Genomic DNA, 21,766 nt, shown 5'->3' with positions numbered 1-21,766 from the left:
CTGTATGTAGTACTATCAGAAGATTCTGGACCAAAACCAGAGCTTAATGCTTATATGTGGAAAAAGTTTTAACAATTTTTGGAATTCAATAATGTTTTGCGAAATTTCAACGTAAGTAAGAATAAGAATAGAGTTCTGTTAAGATATCGACTAGAATCCTGGATCCTACTAAGATCTTGATTGGAATAGAGTTGGTCCATTAAGAATCCTGACCAGTAAGTGGATGTTAATTTTGAATTTTTAAACAAGAATGATTAACACTTCAATGTTCATATTTCAAGAACAAATTAAACTACTTTTGATAATTTCTACGATTTGGGGCATTTTCCGGGATGTGGGACAAGTTGCTCAAATCCGCAACTGTCCCACACATTCTGGACGTCTGATCACTTCACCTTAAATCCAGTAAAAGTATTTTACGGCCTAAGCGAAGGTGAAAAAATCGGCCTTCAGTAATGAATAATAGTGTGCTAGCTTGCCACTACCAGCCCTGTAAGAGTATATTCACTTCCTAGAAAAGCTGAACACAGTGCTCTAGCAGTAGCATACACGTTTCCAGAATATTTACAATGAATCATTCTTTAATCGCTGCGCGCTGATTTAAATCATCGCCCCAAGAAACTGCATCAAAATCTTAATTTTTTGTTTCATTTTTTGTAATGGAATACTTCCAGACAAAAAATAAGCTAAAATTGTTTAATTGGTTTAAAATTCAAAATATAAACAGTAAATCTAATTATTATTCGCCAAAACAAAGAGTTTCAACAAACACACCAAAAGAATAGCATTCCACCTTCCTTAAGGTTTAAGCCTCATCACATTTGCAACACCTTCACTTCCCGTTTCCGAATGAACAGAAATACCGTACTGGCAACGAATACCGCACATGACGGCATCGCGAGCCCTCGCTTTCATTCTACCAAATGCATTCCGCCTGGAAAGCAATTGCAAGGCCAACTTAGCCGATTAGTGAATCGAAATCGCGGATTTCGTCAGCCACCAGCATCAAGACGTAATTCACATCCCCCACTGTTTGTTCCCCATTCGACACCCGCTCAATTTCACTAGCACATGTAAGCAATGCTTCTTCTCACCTGCAAGCAACGCATGGCGCATGGACAGATACAATCATCAGCTTGAATGGATTTTTCAGGTTTATTATACACACCACGGCCTTACACGGAGTCTGTCTCAGTGTAACATTCGTTCGTAGAAACTTGTAGTGAATGGAACAAAGTTACGTCTGGTCCGCGATTCGTAGTGCAAAGTAATATTTTTAATAAGGGCAACTATTGATTTTTCCTTTCATCACAGCTCGAGGATATAAATTTTCCATCTAGTAGTCGGCGAAAGGAGTGAATTGTTGTGCAAATTGCACAAATTGGAGACGTATTAAGCGGTAGCCAATGGCTACTTTGATCGATTGCGTTGTTCAGTGAAGTGATTAATAAAGAAATAATTAAGTGGGGAGCATCAAAGTGAGTCAGTGAAACGCATATCGGTGATTTTTGTGCTATAACCAGTTTGCAGTGGTCGTGAAGGAGAAATGAATAATAAAATGAAACGAGGGGCATCGTTGCGGATTGATAAAAATAAGCTCAAAGTGGTTACGTTTTGCGTGTTACTTTGCGCTTCAAATTTTCTACCAGTTTTGGAAGCGAGAAAAACCAGTGGCAAGAGTAAAAGCTCGTCATCATCGTCGGTTAGTCGGGGCCGTGTTTCTAAACCAAGTCAAAGTATTCCGGCGGCCAGTAACCCTGGTAGTTTGAGTTACAGCAACTATCAGCAAAAGCCAAAACCGGCTCCATCAGCGCCGGTAGACTCATCAGCCAATGCACGGCCCATCGGTTGGAACGTCAATAGTAACCAACCGGCGAAACCAGCTGCAGCGGCGCCTCCATATCCAGTGCAAAACGCTGCTAAACCACCATATCCAGTTCAAAGCTCCGGAGCCGCTAAACCACCATACCCAGTGCAGCAACAGCATAACGTGCATCAGACACATGGAGCGCCACCCCCGCCATACTCTGTGAATCCTCAACATGGCGCACCACCGCCATATTCAGCCATGAACAATCCAAATGCTCATTCTCCGTTCAATCAACCACCTCCAGCGTACAGCCCTGGAAATCAGGGCTTCAAGCCAGGCCAACCCGGAGGCTTCAATCAGCCTGGATTTGGACAACCCGGAGGATTCAATCAGCCTGGCAGCTTCGGACATCAGCAGTCAGGCGGATTCGGACACCAACAACCAGGAGGTTTTGGACACCAACAACCAGGCGGGTTCGGTCACCAACCCTCAGGATTCGGTGGATTCCCCTCTGGAGGTTCTGGTTACCACGCTCCAGCCGGTGGATATGGTGGACTACCTCACGGTGGATTCCAAGGCGGCGGTGTTGCTCCGGCAGTCAACTATGCTCCAGCACCAAGCTTCCCCATTGCGGCCATCCCTGTGGGAGCATACAAACCACAATCATCTGGAATTGGAATCGGAGGAATCGCTGCTGGAGTCGGAACGGGTCTTCTAGCAGGAGCCGCTGGTGCTGCCATTTACAACGCACTGAAACCTGAAGATCGCGTTATCTACCGTGATCGTGTTACTGTTGTCAACGGTAACCCAGAGACTCCTGCTGCCGCTGCTGCTCCAGCAGCTGCAGCTGCCCCTGCTGCAGCTGCTCCAGGTGCTCCAGCAGCTCCAGCCGCGGCACCTGCCCCAGTCCCAGTTGCAGGTGCAAATCCACCTCCGGCAACCAGTGAAAATAAGGACGCCGTCGCCGGTGTTCCAAATACCCCAGTGATCATGAACACCAACTCAACTGGCGATCAACCAACAAACTCTACCGAAACATCCACACCAACTCCACTGGCCTCGTACAATGAGACATCTACAGCTCCAGTACCCACCGGAAAGCAGTATTTCCCACCACCCGGCCAGTACTATCCTGCTACCGGTCAGTACGTGCCCCCAGGCGAATACGATCCAGCCACCGGAGTATTTACACCAGGTCGCTACATCCCGGAGACCAACATTTTCCAGCAAGGGCAGTACGACCCCCTGACGCAGATATTCACGCCAGGATCGTACGATCCTGCTACCGGACAGTTCGTGTCCGATCCGAACAATGGCCCGGTGAATCTGGGTGCCGTTGCGGCAGCCCAAGATGCCGCGGTTACCAGCCAGCCGCTGAACCAAGCGCCAAGCGGCGCCACTACCGTGAGCACCACGATCAAGACTCTTATACTGACCACCATGTTGCCAACGGTTTTCGCTGCGGTTGTGCGGTACTAGAGAAAAAAAGAGGTAAGTTTCGACTATTTGTTCTAAGCTAGAATATCTCCATTCTTAAAAAAAAAAATAATTTTAGATGTGACCTAATTGAAAATGCACTTAATTATCTTGTGACGCAATCGCATTTATAACGAAATTCTATGTTTCTTTTGATTTATAGTTAAAACAAACATGCAATGACACATGATTTCAAACAAAAAAAAAGAACGATATTTCAGTCCAGTAATGCATCTTTACAGAATTCTATAACGTTTGTGTCAATTTTCTGATTTCACACGTCATGTGTCGTAAAATATGAACGTGAGACTGAACTTTTTCATTTTAGAAGACGCAAATTTACATGAAATTTGATTTTAATGTCAGACTTGGTGTCGGCATCATTGAGTTTGTTTTCAACATGGCCGGTGCTGCGCGTCGCGATTTTTCTCCTCTTTGTTTTCTTCTTTTTCTTGGCATTACTTCCTCACTGGGATAGATCATGTTTCTCAGTTTAGTGTTCAATGAGCACTTCCAGTTATTAATTGAGAGTTTGCTTTGCCAAAGTTGCCATTTTCGCATTCGTATATCGTGTGGCAGGTACGATGATACTCTATGCCCAGGGAAGTCAAGGAAGTTTACATTACGAAAATATCCTGAACTGACAGGGAATCGAACCCAGACTCTAACCACTCGACTAACGAAGGCCCCCTCCTCTGTGTTTATACGAGAAAATAATTGCAAATTGGGTCCTAAAATTTTTAATGAAATCTTGTTTTCATTTAATAACACGAAAATGCATGTAACTGTAACTACTTTAGCAATTTTTCCCGCTCAAATAATGGCTATGTCATGTTTAAACTTTAATTTAAAAATTTGGTCCATAAATGAACCTTGACACTTTTGATCATGTTTGACGTTCGCTTAGTCGACAAAAACACCACAGGGGTTTTAGTTCGACCACTGGGGTTGTTCCTATCTGACATTTCGTAAGGGACACGGAAATCAAAATACACCCAATATTTGAGTTTAAGCCAAAGGATGTGACAAAATCTAAAAAAATGTTTTTTGAGCTTAAACCAACGGAAAACATTAGAAAATTGAGTAAACATGTGTTTTTGGCCTGAACTTAAGCGTTTGGCACTAAAATTGGGACAGGGCTTTAGGACCCTATTGGGTGCATAAGTGTGCTTGATAGCAATGTGTGTGATCAACTAGTGAAGTGATCGATTCAGCTTACTTTTATTTATTCCCGTTTGTTTCATGTCGTGGAATCGTTCTCGCATGGTATGTTGTGCGGTTGTTTTTGAAAGAGCAATGTTTGAAATTGTTATTCTAGTGTAGAGCGGGAGCGGTGGTCACTTAGAATTGTAATTACTGGTTCCTCTAAGTCGATGCCCTTTGGATTTAGTTTTGTTTTCAAAACATCATCAAGGTAAGAGTTTTGAAAATCCCGAATACGCGCATAACGACTCAATTTCCAAAAAAAAAAATACAGTATGAGAAAAAAGAATTACGCGCCAGGATGTAAAAGTCAGTTATAACGACTTTTTTCATGTTCATTTCAATTTTAAGAACAGATGTAATTTTATGTGAAATGGTTCGCTTCTTTTATGTACATCTAATAACACGTAAATTTCAATGATTTTTTTTTTTCTAGAGTGTACCGGGTACCCCCGTTGGTTTTACCACATTTAATCTGAACACATTTTAATCTGTACCCCGCTAATTTGCACATCGTTCAGATTAAAAATGGTTCAAACGTCATTTAGCTCATGGAACGGAGTGAAGTGAGATGGAACGGAACGCAGAATCAAAACAAAACAGTGAAAAAGGTAACCAGAAACACGTTTCTAGGGTGACTAGATGTTCAAATTAAAAATGAACCCCGATGGTTTGCATGAGGTACTGTTCGAATTAGTGGGGGTGCACGGTACCATAAATTCCTTAACAAAAAGGCAGAAATTCTTCCGGGATTTTTACCTAAGCCTAATTTTTCAATAGATTTCGATAGTAATTCCTACAGGAACTCCGGCAAAACTTTGTTGAGTATTCAGCCACGACCTTCACGTAGTTTCATAGCTGTAGGGAATTAAATATGAAAATCAGTCTTTTCAGAGATCTTGGAAAGATCAACAAAAAATATCAAGTTGTTGTGCACTCATCCGTCTGCCCGTCAAAATCCGTATCGGCTGAAATACGATCAGTCTTTCCATTACCTAGCCTTCCGTTGAATCTGTGTGTACATTTGTCAAGATCCTTCTCAGTTGATATCCTTCTACTGAAGGCCTTCTACCCATAGAACGATTGAATGTTACCACAATACCGTTAATTGTTCAATACATTTTACACTGAAATGAACGTTTAAGGTGAAACATCTCGGAATCCAAAGATGGCCAACACAATGAGCGACTTGTGCCCAGAGATGCAATTGCTCGTGATTTGTTCAAGTTTATGTTCTTAGCCATTGCATTGAACGCGTGAGCATGAGCAAAGTTCAGATTGGCTTTGCAAAAATCGCAAAAATATGGAGACACGTGGTCAGTTTAATGATGCAAATCCAGCATGCTTGATTCTTAAGCGTATAATTTTGTATGTACACGCAAAAAAATGTTCGTCAAAAACTACTATTTTAGGGGGATAACTTAGGCGCTCGCGCCGGCAATTTTCAGTAGACGGGATATGCACTTCTGATTTTCTTATTTTAAGCTTGTGCACAAAGCCCAAATAAAAAGTGCACTGTTGTTGGATGCTTTCTGCCCAAGATTTGTGCCTTTGAAGTTTTAGTGCAATATAAGAAGTTGATTCCAAACTGTTCCACCTTAAGTAATCATAATCAAGATCAAGTTTTTAAATTTACTATTCCATATCATGATTGATTAATTATGAACGTTTTTTATGTGCGATTTGTTCCCTCGTAATCCAACTGCACTGCCCATACAGGCATAACTGTCCCATATGGGAAAACTAGGCATTGAGAAAAAAGCGCTCAATTTTTTTTGTTCATAACTTTCTAGTACATTTCTACATGCCATATTCGGTGAACAAAACCGCGTAGATAGCTTATTTTGCCTCTATCGATTAGCAAATTATACGGGACATATTTTTTTCCACAACATTTCCAAACAAAGTGTGTTGACTTTTATATGCATAGTAAAGTGTACATGTTGCGATGAAAAAAGGTGATGGTTCGAAAGTCAATATGGGACAGTTATGCTGCATCAGTCGTGCGTTCGCGCTTTATAATCACGTGGTCCTTGGTTCGATTCTGCCACTCTATTTTTTGCATTGCATTTTTTGATTTTATTTTGGTCCCATAACAACTGTGCAAAATTTCTGCTCGATCAGTGAAACTATTATTATCTAGCGTTTCAAAATTTATATGAGATTTACTGTGGGAAAACTATTTTTTTTCAATGAGAAATCGACAGTGGTCGCCTATTGATCTCTATAAAAAAAAAACAGATTTTGATAGGTATGTGTTCCCGACAATAACTTTGCCGAAGACGCCATCTTTTTATGTGGTCATGATCTTGAGATATACGCAAAACAAAAGTTTCATGCTTACTAGCGCCGCCTAGTGACAACATTGCTAGTCACTTCACTCAAATAAAAATGGCGTCTGAGATACTGAACAGTTTTTCCGAAGCGTTAATTTTCCAAATCATCTGGATCTGGAAATATCATTTGTTACAAAGGTTATATCAAAGACGAAATTGTTGCAAGTTTCATATTTTGAAAACAAGTACTGGCAAGCAACCATAGCTCTTGACTGTATATTGTATTTGACATTCTGGAAGTTTTAAGCATTTTTAAACAAAAGGTTCAAGGCGGTTTTTTAATTTAGCTGATCTGATACGCAGGGCTGTTACAACAGTCGCGAATTTTGTAGCGGATTTAGAGTACAATTGTGCGGTTCGTCATTAGCTAATTTGCATTGATAAATGTAAACTCTCGTCTTCTAATTTAGATGCATCAAGAGCTCGTAATTTAAAAGTCAACAACGGCGGTGGCCGCCTCCTTACGGTCTTCGGGGGAAGAAATGAATGTTAGTTAGACAACGATTATTACTTAAGACCGAGTATACACCTGCATTTACACAGTCGTCATAGAAAGGATATTGGGTTAGTGGGATAAGGTAAAGATCTGGGAGTCATTATATTCACGTCTAACTAGATTCTCGATATTACTCGATAAACGCATTGTACGTCACAATTATTTTTTATTGCTGTCCAGTAGACAGTTTCACAAAAATAAAAATTTCTGGGATTCAACCAGTCACCCCCAAGTCCTAGTTGCAATACTAAAACAAACTACCAGACAAATTTTCATCCAATTTGGAGAAGATTAGGAGGTGCCTCAAGTCGAATTTGTGTTTTTTGGCTATTTGTTGCATTCAAAAAATTCTAACAAGAATTTGGAAAAATGAAAATCAGAATGAATAACACTAGTTGAACGTATTATTAGTACTTTACAACTTTTGAGAACACTGTATGCCGATTAGAGATGGTTTTGACCTCATAAAATTGATTTCTGTTCATTTAAGTACCTGTAAAACATACATTTCTCTACAGTTTTTGTTCTACGAGATTCTAAAACTCATGCCTAATCATAAAAGTTCAATCGTAGTATCATTCCTTTGTCATTTCTGAACATTATTGTAGTACATCATTTTTGTATCCGAATTACAGATAAATTGTAAAAAATCGTCGGAAATACGACGTTCCTCATTCCCCTGCATTTAGATCTGCTGCCAAATGGCGCAATGGCTGACATGTTTAAAAATTGAACATAGTAGCTTTTCTTTTTCAATGATGGATGATGATTGAAGAAAACATCTAGCAAATGTCATCAGCGCAGTCGTATTTCAAACAACATTCGCATTTGATGCCAAGCATTTACATATGTGATATAGCCCCGAGGTCAAGCTTCTCGACTACTGATCTTGAGGATCTGAGTTTGATCACGGGAGTTCATTTAGAGTGTTCTTTTTTTTTCAATGGACCAAATGACTTGAGGCCAACAAATTTCATCACGATTCATTGTTCAAAAGTGTATCTTGTGGCTGAGTCTTAATCAATAGAACTCACAAAAATCTCCCACTCCTAAGTGAATGAAGAAAAATGCTCAAGTAGTGATTTGCGCCTTTAGTCCTTTTTCTATGCTGCATATAATAAACATTGGTTTCACTCGAAAAAAAAGAATCAAACTCTGATCCCCAAGATCGGTAGTCGAGAAGCTTGACTTCGGGGCTATATCACATATGTAAATGCTTGGCATCAAATGCGAATGTTGTTTGAAACACGACTGCGTTGATGGCATTTGCTTGATGTTTTCTTCAATCATCATCCATCATTGAAAAAGCAAAGCTACTATGTTCAGTTTTTAAACATGTCAGCAATTGCGCCATTTGGCAGCAGCTCTAAATGCAGGGGAATGAGGAATGTCGTATTTCCGACGATTTTTTACAATGTATCTGTAATTCGGATACAAAAATGATGTACTACAATAATGTTCAGAAATGACAAAGGAATGATACTACGATTGAACTTTTATGATTAGGCATGAGGTTAAGAATCTCGTAGAACAAAAACTGTAGAGAAATGTATATTTTACAGGTACTTTAATGAACAGAAATCAATTTTATGAGGTCAAAACCATCTCTTATCGGCATACAGTGTTCTCAAAAGTTGTAAAGTACTAATAATACGTTCAACCAGTGGTATTTATTTTGATTTTCATTTTTCCAAATTCTCGGTAGAATTTTTTGAGTGTAAAAAATAGCCAAAAAACACAATTTTGACTTGAGGCACCTCCTAATCTTCTCCAAATTGGATGAAAATTTGTCTGGTAGTTTGTTTTAGTATTGCAACTAGGACTTGGGGGTGACTGGTTGAATCCCAGAAATTTTTATTTTTGTGAAACTGTCTACTGTCCAGTGGCCTCATAAATCTTGAATTTCAATTACGTAGCAATAGAGGCTTAGTTGCTCAGATCTGAACCTAGAAGGTAGGGCATCTTGTATTAAACGTCGAAAGAGTGTTAAATGTATAATCCAATGAACTGCATATTTGCCTATTACTGTCGGACTAATGAAATATAACCGGGATCAAATTGATCATTTGACGATTTTCATCAGGTCGGTACCAAAAAGCCATACTTTCCAGGGATGTTGGATGTTTCGTTTCCGTCTACTGATGATTTGGAACAATTTCATTCTTATAAGGATAGTTTTGCACAAAAATATAACAGTTTTTTGAGGTGTAGGCAATATTGTTGAAAACAGTTGGAAACAATCCGCTGGTGCTGAGTTTATATCCAACTTTGAGTGTTTGAATTGTTTTGAAATGATAAATGTGAACTATTGAACTCGTTTTTAAAATCATACTGCATAACTTTCAATCATAAGGGGCCATTAACAAATTCAAAACGCTGATGGGGGTGGGTGGATATAAAATATGTGAATGAATCCTAAAACCGTTGATTTTCGGAAAACTGCTTATTACAGGAAAAATTGTCTACATTCAGTATTTTAGAAATCGATATGGATATAAAATATGTGAATGAATCCTAAAACCGTTGATTTTCGGAAAACTGCTTATTACAGGAAAAATTGTCTACATTCAGTATTTTAGAAATCGCGATTTTCACGGATACGATTTTGAGTTTTTGTAACAGCCCTAGATGTGGGGTAACATTGACCCCTATGTTCGGTAATGTTGAAAATGTCGTTACTTACTAAAATCATAGTCCTCAAAACCGAATTTGAAGGCCAAAGCTTCACAAGTCATATACTGTCTGAGTTATTTTGAAATTAAGAACACATTGAGCCGCGGAATACGCCTAAAAGTAAGCAATTTCCTAAGAAAATTCGGCATTCTTCATAGATATCTGATAATTTTGCCAAATTGGCTAAATTTTCATCAAAAAATGTTGTTGCGAACTTTTTACGACGACGACCATTCCGATCAATTTTACCCCGCTTATCAATGTTGCACCTTTTCACGGTACTGCATTCGATCCCTTGGTACTAAAAAAGGATTTTCACGGCGTTCTATATTTCGCTCTACTAAATACTATGCATTCACCTTTTTATGCAAGATCGCTCACAAAATTTGTCCATCGCCCGATTGTAACATAGCTGACTATTCCGGAACACGAGATTGAAAATTTATGTCTTTAAAAAAGTTGTACGGAATGAGCAGTAGGCCGTCCCTTATTTTTCGAAAATGTGAAATATTATAAGTTCGTCATTGTAAAGTGCTCGTTTTGGTGAGAAAAACATCAGTTAAAAATTTGAAGTCCGTGCGTGGACGCTAAGTGGTCCCCCAACGACCCTAAATGTATTAGGTGTAGATGACCCCCGTGAACCAAATCCAGCTCGCTGCTCTAGTGTACGCAACATGAGTACGAAAAGACACTAGTAACAAATTGATTATCAGCATAGAATTTTAAGTTAAATACAGTCGACTCTCCACATCTCGATGTTCTACATCTCGATATTTCTCCCTATGTCGATGATTGCTTCGGTCCCTTCATTCTGCATACGATTTCTCTCTCATATCTCTCCTTATATCGATTTCTCCATATCTCGATGTGTTTCTTTTGACTTTTATTTCCCAATTTTCTCTCCATATGTCGATATGACTATTATCTAAAGTTACTAGACCAGATTTAGGCGATTCAGAACAATATGGAAACTCGAAATGAAGTTTGTTTGTTTATTATGTTCCTAGTAACGGAGTGATTTCCAATCTAGTGTTCATTAAATTAATGTTCTTTGTCTCGATCTCTCCCTATCTCGATGGTCCGTTCGATATCGAGATGTGGAGAGGCGACTGTAATATTTTATACTGTGGATATCTTCATAACACTGCACGCTGCCATAAAATGGATCATTGAACGTAGTTATTGTCAGTGTTCACCGCATCAAAACAAAGGCGCCACTGTATATGGGATTTAACATTGTGACAGCATTGCTGTTCTGTCAAACACACAAGGCTACGGTGGCGCTATGTATGCTTTCCATAGCGGCCGTTTTGGTTATTTGAATGATCCATTCAGAACTACAAAGAGATCGTTCAAATATTGCGCAACGCAACAGAGGGAGGTGGTCTTCCGTAGTGTTACGGTCCATACCAAAAATTTAAATTTTTCATACAAAATCTGATACGTGGGGGAGGGAGAAAATCTAAAATTGGCAAATTTTGCGTTACGTAATATTTAAATCATCCCAAAGAAAACAAACTTCTATGTTGATTATCAACGAGCGCATGACAATTTGTTACTGGTGGCTTTTCGTACTCATGCTGCGTACACTAGAGCGCAGCGAGCTCGATTATGCGCACGGGGCCATCTACGCCTAATACCTTCAGGGCCGTTGGGGGACCACATAGCGTCCCCGCACGGACTTCAAATTTTTACCTGATTTTTCTTACCAAAACGAGCACTTTACAATGACGAACTTATAACATTTCACATTTTCGAAAAATAAGGAACGGCCTAATGAGCAGTGCTTCCTCGAGGGATCCTGCAAAGTTCCCGATTCATCCACAGCGCTGGCGCTGGTGTGTGTGCATACTTTGTTTGTGCGGCAGCAATTGAGGGATATTTAGGAATCTAAACGAGACAGAATATTCCTGTCTTCGAGGAAGTTGTTCAGAGCTTTTCCAAGACGAAGATCCAAAGTTATCTACTATGTGAGTGAGTAGAGCTTCGCTTCTCCAAAGGACCCTGCAAACTTCCGTTAGTTTCAAATCGTGTGATTGGATTGAAGCGTTACCAAAAGGACATCATGGTATAATTTGTACAATTTATTCTTGTAAAATCTTCTAAATCATTGAGCGGTTCTGTCAGGAAAATCTTCCTTGCTTCCTTGAAAATTTCAAAACATTCCATTTTTCTCTGATTTCGTGTAGTAAGTTCAATGTGGATTTTTTGGGATCCCTGTAGTAATTGGTTTTAATGATTCCTCTGGGGATCCATTTTTTCTCTAGGAATATCTCCATTGGTTCCTCAAACAACTTCTTCCTGAGTTGCTCCAGTGATTCTGTCAGAACTGCTCAAGAATGTTTTCCATGCATTCATTGAAGAATTATCCTATGGATGTTCCAGGAATTACGTAAAGGATTGAAATTGCTCCTTTTTTTAAATATGACTAGAAATTCCTTCAGGAAATCCTCCCAAGACTAGTTCTGGAATTTGACTAAGAATTTTTTTACGTATAACATTCGGGATTCTTCAAAGAATTCTTTCAGGAAATCTTCCTGGAATTCCACCGCGGATTCATATATTTATTTAAAAAAAAATCCTCCAGGATTTCTTTCAAGAATGCCCCTATGGGTTCCTTCAGCGATACTCCTAGAGATTACTTCAAATATTTGATCAGGGATTCCTTCATGAGATTCCCCCAGGGATTCCGTCAGAAGCATTCAGAAAGGATTTTCGAATTTCCGCAGGGGTTCATTCAAGAATTCCCACAGGGATTAATGATTACCTGAAGAATTTCCGCTAGGGATTACTTGACGAATTCCATCTACGATTCATTTGGAATTTCCCCCAAGTTTCTCCAGTAGTACCTACAAGGATTTCCACAGAACTCCCTAAAAAAATCGACAGAATTGATTTCGCCAGATTTATGAATCGGGACTACTGAGGCCGTTTCTCAAACTGCTAGAAATTTTCTGTCAGCTTCAGTGACAATAAGCCTCATCAACCGATCTCTCGATGAGGCTTATTGGCAGCTTCATAGATTCAGCACACTCCTTCCAAAATGAAGGGGAAGCCGATCGGATTTGGATCGATAGAAACTCTTGCGAGCCTTGCGAACACCGTTTCGAAGACGTCTCAGTTCCGGTGACCACCACGGCAGTTTGCCTCTCGTTATACAGCTTATCATAAAAGTGAGCAGTTGCTTCATCAGTGCGTTTGTTCGCCAATTGATTCGTCCAGTTGATGTCGATAAACTAGCATTTAGCGTTTCAAAATCGCCAAGCGAAAAGTCAAAATCTGGTTCATTATTGCTGTCGGAAAAAAAATTTGAAATGCTCGTATAAAATTAACTACAATAGTTATTTAAAATCTTTTCAGTATATGTTGATATACTTTTGATGGGCTACATTATAGGCATATAATTTTGAGTTTTATATTTTTTCTCAATATGCTGCTGATTCTATAGTTGATCAATAGTCTAACCCCGTACACTTAACAGAATTTAATTAAAAAGTTTTTTTGAATTTTTTAAGAAGCATTTGAAAATTGACTTTCTATGCTTTGCCATGTAAAATAATCGGAGCTTCACGCATAGGGTCAACTGTGGTAATTACCTTCGTAGACGCGAATTGCGTGTATCCCATATTTGTACTCGGAGTACGAAAGGCTTGTGATGAGCAGAGCATCCATTCACTCTAACGAAGGTACGGTGCTGCCATCTGGAAAAAGTTTACTATATGCGTGAAGCTTCGAAAATTTAACCCGGCAAGGTATAGGAAGTGAAATTTGAAATGCTTGTATAAAATTATCTACAATAGCTATTTAAATTCTTTTCAGTACATGTTGATAGACTATTGATGGACTACATTATAGACACATTATTTTGATCATAAATCTAACCCCGTACACTTAACAGAATATAATTGAATTAAGTTTTGAATTTTTTAGAAGCATTTGAAAATTGACTTCCTATGCTTTGCCATGCAAAGAAATCGGAGCTTCACGCATAGAGTCAACTGTGGTAATTGCCTCCGTCATCGTAAATTCTCAAGAGATAAGACGGTGGCTCTTCAACATCGCAGACATCACTGACAAAAACCAAAACAAAAATATGGTTATTGACGTTACGTATCGAGTTGACTTAGTACAGTAAAGTACACTGAGGCAAAAAAAAACTTAATAATTTCTTAAGGAATAATTATGATTTGGCGCCACAACGATTATTGTTGAAATTTTTAAGTTTCACTTATGATTTTGGTAAAGTATTTTATTACTAAATTTCATAAGTCAATCAATGAAAATCGAAAATAACGTAATGATAATTGGTTAAGTATTGCTGTTTGCGTTTGACGTGCAAATCCAGGCTAACTGGGCTTCAAATGCGGCAACAGCTATTCATCTCGTCGTCATATATCCAAGCAAGCCCTGGTAGATTATAGTATCCGATTACAATGATTGCGTCGGTTTCGGAAGAGAAGTAGCAAATTACAGTTGCGTGCATCGAGTACGCTTCAGGTGGTGGAGCCGGCCGGATGTAAATGCTAAGATGGATTGTTGCCATTGAAAGATTAGCAGAGACAACAACTTGTTCACGGGAGTTGCAGTCGTTCAAAGACACCGATGTACAACGAAGAGAAGCTTTAACTGCACTACCACCACGTTGGAAGGAGCTTGTCTGTTCACTGCGATCGTATCGGAATACGAATCTATGACAAAAGGTCGAGAGACAAAGGGTCGAAAGGACAGAAGGTCGAAAGGACAGAAGGTCGAAGAACAAAAAAGAAGGGACAAAAGTTCGAAAATCTTTTTTCAAAGAAGGAAAAACTTCTCACCAAGCAAACCATTTTCGACCTTTTGTCCTTTCCACCTTTTATCTTTCGACCTTTTGTCCTTTCGACCTTTTGTCCATAAACCTCGGTATACCGTGTAATTAAAACAGAGTTCGGAGTTGAGTACGTCAAGACGGAGCCATGTTTCCGTAAGGATAATAAGTGCCCATTCACAAATTTCATAACGCTGGGTAGGTGTCCTGAAGATGTTACGGTTCATACAAAAAACAGATAGCGCTATGAAATACATGAACAATTTTTAGCGCTATGAAATATATGAACAAGCCCTAATGTCATAATCGCAGGCAATCGTGTCAATAAAGAAATCGTTGGTTTTCGTCGTTTCGTTACATCAGACGTTCTGGTAATCATGAATCTGTATTTTTGTAGATTGCCTGAAGGTAGGCAATTTTATAAAGAAATTGCGCTTTTCTATGGAAGCAATGCACTCTAAGCTGGCGACCAAATTATCCGCCGATTTTCGTTTCTCATGGGAAGCGGTTGTCTATATTCTTACGACCTTAGTCTACGTTATCAGACGACCTAAACACATAGCGCCAACTTCCACACATTTGAATAGGTTTGTCCAAGAAAGCCCTCCCAGAGTTCAATATTACATTATTCTTTTATTCTATTCTTATAAATGTTGCGTTTGGGCACTATTATTGACGATGGAGCCACCAATTCCTGCAAAAAGTTTCAAATAACAAAAAAGAAAACCTGCCGTTAATTTCCATTAACATTAACAGTATAGACTGCTAGTCATAGACAATTAAAATTAGTATTGGTGGCTATCAATGATAAATATCGTCCTACATTCAGGCTTAGATGGTCTTGTGTGTTAAGAGAGCATGTGGGAGCAATAAATATAAATCCGTGGATCATTGATATAAATTGATACTCAATAAATCTATCTGAAAGAATTTATTCTTTCGGCGACAAATCCATAGTTTAGTTTCCTTATTGCCTCCATTTCTTATGATTCCTTTCAAAATTGTCACTTACCATTTCTTTGAGATTTCAACCAGGAATTTCTGTAAGGATACATTCAAAAATTACTCCGGAGATTTCTCCTAAGATTGCAAGAATTCATTCGAAAATTCTTCAATAAATTTTCCAGTTCTCAAAGAACTTATCAAAGGTTGTATCTAGAGATATTTTCAGCAATTATTGTTGTAATTTCTCTGAAACAATTCTATGAAGTTCTCCTAAAGGAATGATAAAACTTCCGCAGAAATTCCTTATGTACTCATGCAGACGTCCTTGAAAGAACTCCAGGCTCCATAGTTCAGTTTCCTTATGGATCGATGCACGAGTTCACGAATTTGACGTTTGAGCGGTGCCATGGTCACATAAATAACACGGCACCGCTCAAACGTCAGATAGTGAACTCGTGCACTGGTCCATTCGATTAGTAGTAATCCTGTTTAATGTACCTAAAATGAATAAAAAACAAAATGATATTATAACAAGAATGTACTAAATGAGACTTCATGGTAAGTTGTTTTGGTTTTGGTCTCCTGGAAACACGTTTGTCAACACCAACAACATCAAAAATTGGTTTCGGTGCAGAGGTTGCTACGATCCAACTGTAAAACAAATTATAGTGTGGGCAAGCAATGTCAAAAAGGGGTGATTCAAAATTTATGGCATACTAGCGTAAAAAGCTGGATAGTAATTCGTTAATTTTACTAAATTAAACATAGTTATAAAATGTTTCACAACGGAATCGTTTTCAGGGAATACCATTTTCAGTAAAAACAGAAAAAAAAACAGCGAAATATCGACAATACATTTTTGAGCTGTTCAGTGGAATACCTATAAATAAATGAAAAACTAAATTTAATACTAGAAGTCGAGTCTAGTATACGATACTGAAGACAGCCTTACAGAAGAGGTCGAAATACGTGTATCTGTCAAAGGATACAAACTCTAGTGGAATTGAATGATAGAGAAAAATATTCCTTTTCCGCTAAGGTGGTCTTATTTCTCCGAAAAAGTACTACAGTGTTCAGCAATAAGTCTAAAATAAAACGTTTTCGAACATTTCTAACATTTATGTTTCTATTTCCAGGTACATTTTTTAGGAAGCCGTCGTCACTTTTGAAAGATAACTGAAATGACAAATAAACACCGAGAAAACATCGTTAACGAGAATGTGGAACCAAAAGCTTGATATTACGACTTCACTACCATTACAAGCAAGTTATATGACGCATTAAGCTTGAAAATCGCAGAACGAACTGAACGATATTACAGTCGAATGGCAAATAATCAATGTTTTAGCTATCAATCGCGTTACACAGGTAACGCTATTTTTTATCTCGCAGCTGTTACTGAAATGCTGATTTGTGGAATTTTGAAGTAAATGAAAAGAATTGAAATTTGTCAACGGTTTAAATACGACAGAACTACATTAGAACAATCGAACAAATACATCAGTGTCAGATATCGGACTATTGAAAACACGAAAAGATTAGAACCAACTAAATATAACGCATTTAGCGATGAGACTTTGAAAATAAAATTTATCCAAACATTGTCTTTTTTCCTACTCTTAACTTGCAAAGTATGACACCCAAATTGATAATTTCTTCCAGTGAACGGAATGAGCAATCTTGAACAATTATGCGTAGTATTTAATACCTAATATGATTTGATGTCAGAGGGGCATTTGGTAGCGTCCCCACAATCAAGGCTAAAAGAAAAGTGACAAGATCGTATCTCTGAACCAGTTATGTCCTCTCTGTTTAAAGGCGAAAGCTATACTATATTCTATCCTATTGTAGACTATTCCATATACTGTATATTGAATTGAACTGAAATGAATCTCTATTTTATATAAATACTGTTTGTAGACTTGTTGATACTTTACCCCTACCTAGATGCCCTTCTTGTGCGTAACACCTGACACCATTTCTAGAACGTGTTGAAATGTGATAAAAGAACAAATATTTTTAAAAGGAGATTTATAGTTATTATATTATCTCTTTCTAATATTCAGTATTCGCTAGGATATTAGACAGAACATAAACGTGCATAAACCATTGAGAAACTCTTTGCGATTAGGAATAAACATTGGTGTACAAAATCATTATAATCATAACTAGATGAGAAAATAAACAACACCTAAAATAAACCGCGAACCCAAATAAACCAAATGCGCTTTTAAAATATGATCGTTGAGTTGGTGCCGCTTTTAGTAGCCAGGATAGTCGATACAGGAACAAATCACAAGTTTTATAATATCTTAAAAAATCACTAACTGTTTACATACTACATGCATGCAAAAAAAATGTGAAAAACTTGGCAACTGCAAAATCTCAGACTTCTTATTTTGTAAATAAAATTTTTCATTGAAACACTATTTTAAGAGTTGCTATACGTTCATATTTGATGACAGTCCCTAGAGTAAAAGCAAGAAATAAATTTAAAAAATAGTGTAACGATGATATTTGTAGGTAATGCAGCAGGTCTTTTTCTAGAGACTTCTCAACAAACATTTTCACGGAATAAGAGTTAAACCAACCACTCTCAAGCCTAAACTGTTATTCAGCTACTAATGTTTGTTTTGAGTAGGTATATTTTTAATGAAAGTGTCTGAATAGTCTCTATTTTTAATGGAATATTGCTAAGGTCGCTATTTTAAACAAAATACTCTCTAGAGTTTCTTTTTCCCTTATAAGGATTTTAGTGAATACCGATGCAAAATTCTACAGGTTCCAGAGAAAAAATCAAAGAATTCAATGCAGCTCTTCAGCAGGTCCTCTAAGAAAGTCTCATGGAAAAATATCAAGAAATCTTCTAGTGATTTTTTCTAGAGATTTCAACTGAAATACTTTCAGAGACTCATACTGAGATCTCTCTAGAAATTTTTCTAGATTCCTCTACCAATACTCCCAGAAATTCTTCCAACGTTTTATAAATGATGCTTAGAGGACTTTCTCTAGAATTTACTCCGGGAAAACCTTGAACTATTCACCTCTAGTAATTGCTTCAGGGATTACCCCGAGTTTTTTCAAAGACTATACTAGGAGTTCACCCAGATTTTTTTTCACTAATCCTTCAATAGAATTCTACAGCTAACTTAGGATATCATCGGATACAATGGCCTTCCTTGGAAAATTTCTAAAAGAATCTTTGGAGAAATCCAGGTTATTTTCATGAAATAATCGCAACAAAATTCTTGGAGTAATTCCACTGGAAGGAATCACTTAATGAACGCTCTGAATATTTGGGAAAATACCTGAATTCTTACGAAAGTCCTAGAAAAAATCATTAAAACATACATACGGTAATAAGAGCAGTAACACTAACTGTGTCGTATTCATTTGTTTGCAAATATCTCAGAAGCCTGATCACTTAGAAAGGTGGCGTCTTCGTCCGATTGTTCAGTAGCACAAATGCTTTCTTTGTTTGATCCTTGAAGTTTGAGATTTGGTAAAATAATGATAGTGCCTGAGCTTTTGAACAACATTGCCGAAGATGACATCTGTCTAAAAAGAAGGGATCCTGCAGTATCAGCAAAACAAAAGTTTCATACTCACCAACCCCTCCTGGTTACAAAATATTCTATTTCTTGGCTCAAATAATGATAGTCCTTGAGCTACTGAACTACTTTGCCGAAGACGCTATCTTTCTAAGTGGTCAGGCTACTGAGATATCTGCAAAACAAATGTTTTATACTCACTTGTGCCGCTTAGTTTTTTTTCAATCAACTAGCTCGAACAATGATAGTCTTTAACTTACTGAACAACTTTGCCGAGGACGCCATTCTGCTAAATGGTCAGGATCCTGAAATATCTGCAAAACAAAAGTAAAAGTTCCACACCCACTACTGCCACTTAGCGGTCAAATTCCGAATTAAACCATCAGATAGCGCTTTACCTCCAGAACAGCTTTACTGAAGACCCCAAGTTTTTGAATTATCTGGATTTTGAGATATACCGATTTCGAACTGTGGTCTACTCGAACCGTATATGTGCGTTCATTATTATGCGACTTCTTTGTACATTTGTTGATTTTACCGCATTATAAAGGGCCAAACTGTAAAAAAAACTGTCCAGTATTATTCTTAAGTGGATTTTTGAGGAATACATTTTGATTTGGTGGCGATAGATACCTTTGTCGACTATCTTCAAAATTCCCGTTTAGAGCATTTTCCAGAATAGAAAATTCCTGTCATAATGCTGCTATTTTCCCAGCCTTTCCCAGTGAACCACGTATCGTATAAGAATGTGCGCCAAAAATCTCATATTCATACGTCAAAAATCAGAATTGCACAATATGTCAAATCAAAACGAATAAATGTTAACACAAATTGTATATAATTCTCCACTACGATTCATTGTCGACAAACTTTGTTGACAACAAACCATGCCGTAAAAAGTATAATCTAGAATCGCATCAAGTTGTATAAACTGACAGATCATATATCAATGCAGACTAGCATCAAATGAAATAGCAAGTACATAGCAAAATTTGCCACCCGAGGTTGGTATCTTCTGGCGGTGGGCTTCAAAGAACAACAAAGCGTGTGTGCTGTATAGCAAACTTCCTTTCATGTTGGCAAATAATCACACCTTATTCATAAAGCGGTCTGTGGTGTGGTGGTATGGTCCCGGGTTAGGGATCCAACGGTCTGGTAGTCTCATAGGAAACTTTTTTTTTATTTTTATCGGAATTTTGTGGCATCGTATTGCTGACCATGGAAAGTCTGAAAAAGTCGTGGGAAGTGCGTATATGGGCTCCACTTTGGTGTGTATATAGCGTTGTCATGCATTTTATACGAAAAATTTGATTCATATATAAGGATGTATAGCAAATAATATACCAACCAAAATGTTGACTGGGTTCATTCAAGAACGTCAAGGAAATTTTTCATGTTTATTTGGATATTTTTATTGAAAAGAATCCGCGATGAATTTCTTAAGAAAACCTTATGTGAGTATGCCTTGAACAAACTCTGAAAGAACTCCTGATTTCATGATGATATTTTTCCTTGGGTTTTCTTGATAGGTTACTAACTGAATTAAAAAACAATCGAATATCTGAATAATGTCCTACTTGAAGATACAGACAACTCTCCCTTACTCGATATTGAAGGGACCATCGAGTTAGGGAGGTATCGAATTACAAAACACAAAACCAATGCAACTGCGATCCAAGGGACCATCGAGTTGGCCATGAAAACCAACTTTTACTATGGTTCTCTAACTCGATATCGAGATACGGAATATCGAGTAAGGGAGAGTTGACTGTATTCGGAATGTGAACACTTTGGTTGGTCGGAAGAAGGATGCGAAGTGCGGATGGAGAAAGTCCTCCTCTGTGGATTTTTACTATTCGCAAAAAGTTGGTCCAGACTCCGAAATCGCAGCAAGTCGTGCGCGCGGGCGGCTTCGTTTTAAATTTTGTGTCACGTATACCTCGTTGCACGTTTTTTTTTTTTATTTCGGCTGGTAAAAAGCTGAGACGAGACTCGCTGAAACGGTCATCTTTTTTTGCGATTGCTGAGTTTTTTTCTTATTCCACTCATAGTGGTAAGCTCCATCAAAGTTAATACGCCAATCGCGTATTATCCTCGATTTTACTATGGAACCAATTTGTGACCACTAGTCGCGATAGCAAGTGTACACCACCATTACTTAGAGTAAATATACGACCACCAGTCGAGTTAACAACATCAATAGCAGTTACTATGAACAAGTATGCGACCACCAGTCGCGGTAGTAAGTATACACCACTGTTGAAACTGTTTCTTAGCAGCCCGTACTAAAACTATTAGTTTGTAGGAATCAGCTTTAGCTGCAAATTTAGATTTATTTTAGGTATTTCATTAGTTAGGATAACAAATTTAGACTTACAATTTTTCAGTTTTCTCCTTAGTTTTTCCTTTAGTTTAAGTGGGTTTTCAATTGGCAATTTGCTCTGTAGTATTTTAGGTTTTAGGCTTCAATTT

General features: G+C 38.0%; 1 protein-coding gene across 1 annotated transcript; it reads left to right on the top strand.

The window, feature by feature from the left end:
• The first annotated feature begins 1,165 nt into the window (after nt 1-1,165).
• LOC5565836 (translation initiation factor IF-2) lies at nt 1,166-18,172 on the top strand. The gene is made up of 2 exons (XM_001650164.2): nt 1,166-3,301; nt 16,880-18,172. The coding sequence occupies exon 1, from the start codon at nt 1,547-1,549 to the stop codon at nt 3,287-3,289; it is 1,743 nt and encodes a 580-aa protein (XP_001650214.1). The 5' UTR covers nt 1,166-1,546; the 3' UTR covers nt 3,290-3,301; nt 16,880-18,172.
• The last annotated feature ends 3,594 nt before the right edge of the window (nt 18,173-21,766 follow it).

The sequence above is a fragment of the Aedes aegypti genome, chromosome 2, assembly GCF_002204515.2.
Source record: "Aedes aegypti strain LVP_AGWG chromosome 2, AaegL5.0 Primary Assembly, whole genome shotgun sequence".
In the NCBI taxonomy this organism is placed as follows: Eukaryota; Metazoa; Arthropoda; class Insecta; order Diptera; family Culicidae; genus Aedes; species Aedes aegypti.
Note: the sequence above shows the minus strand (reverse complement) of the source record. Positions and strands in the feature narration are given on the sequence as shown.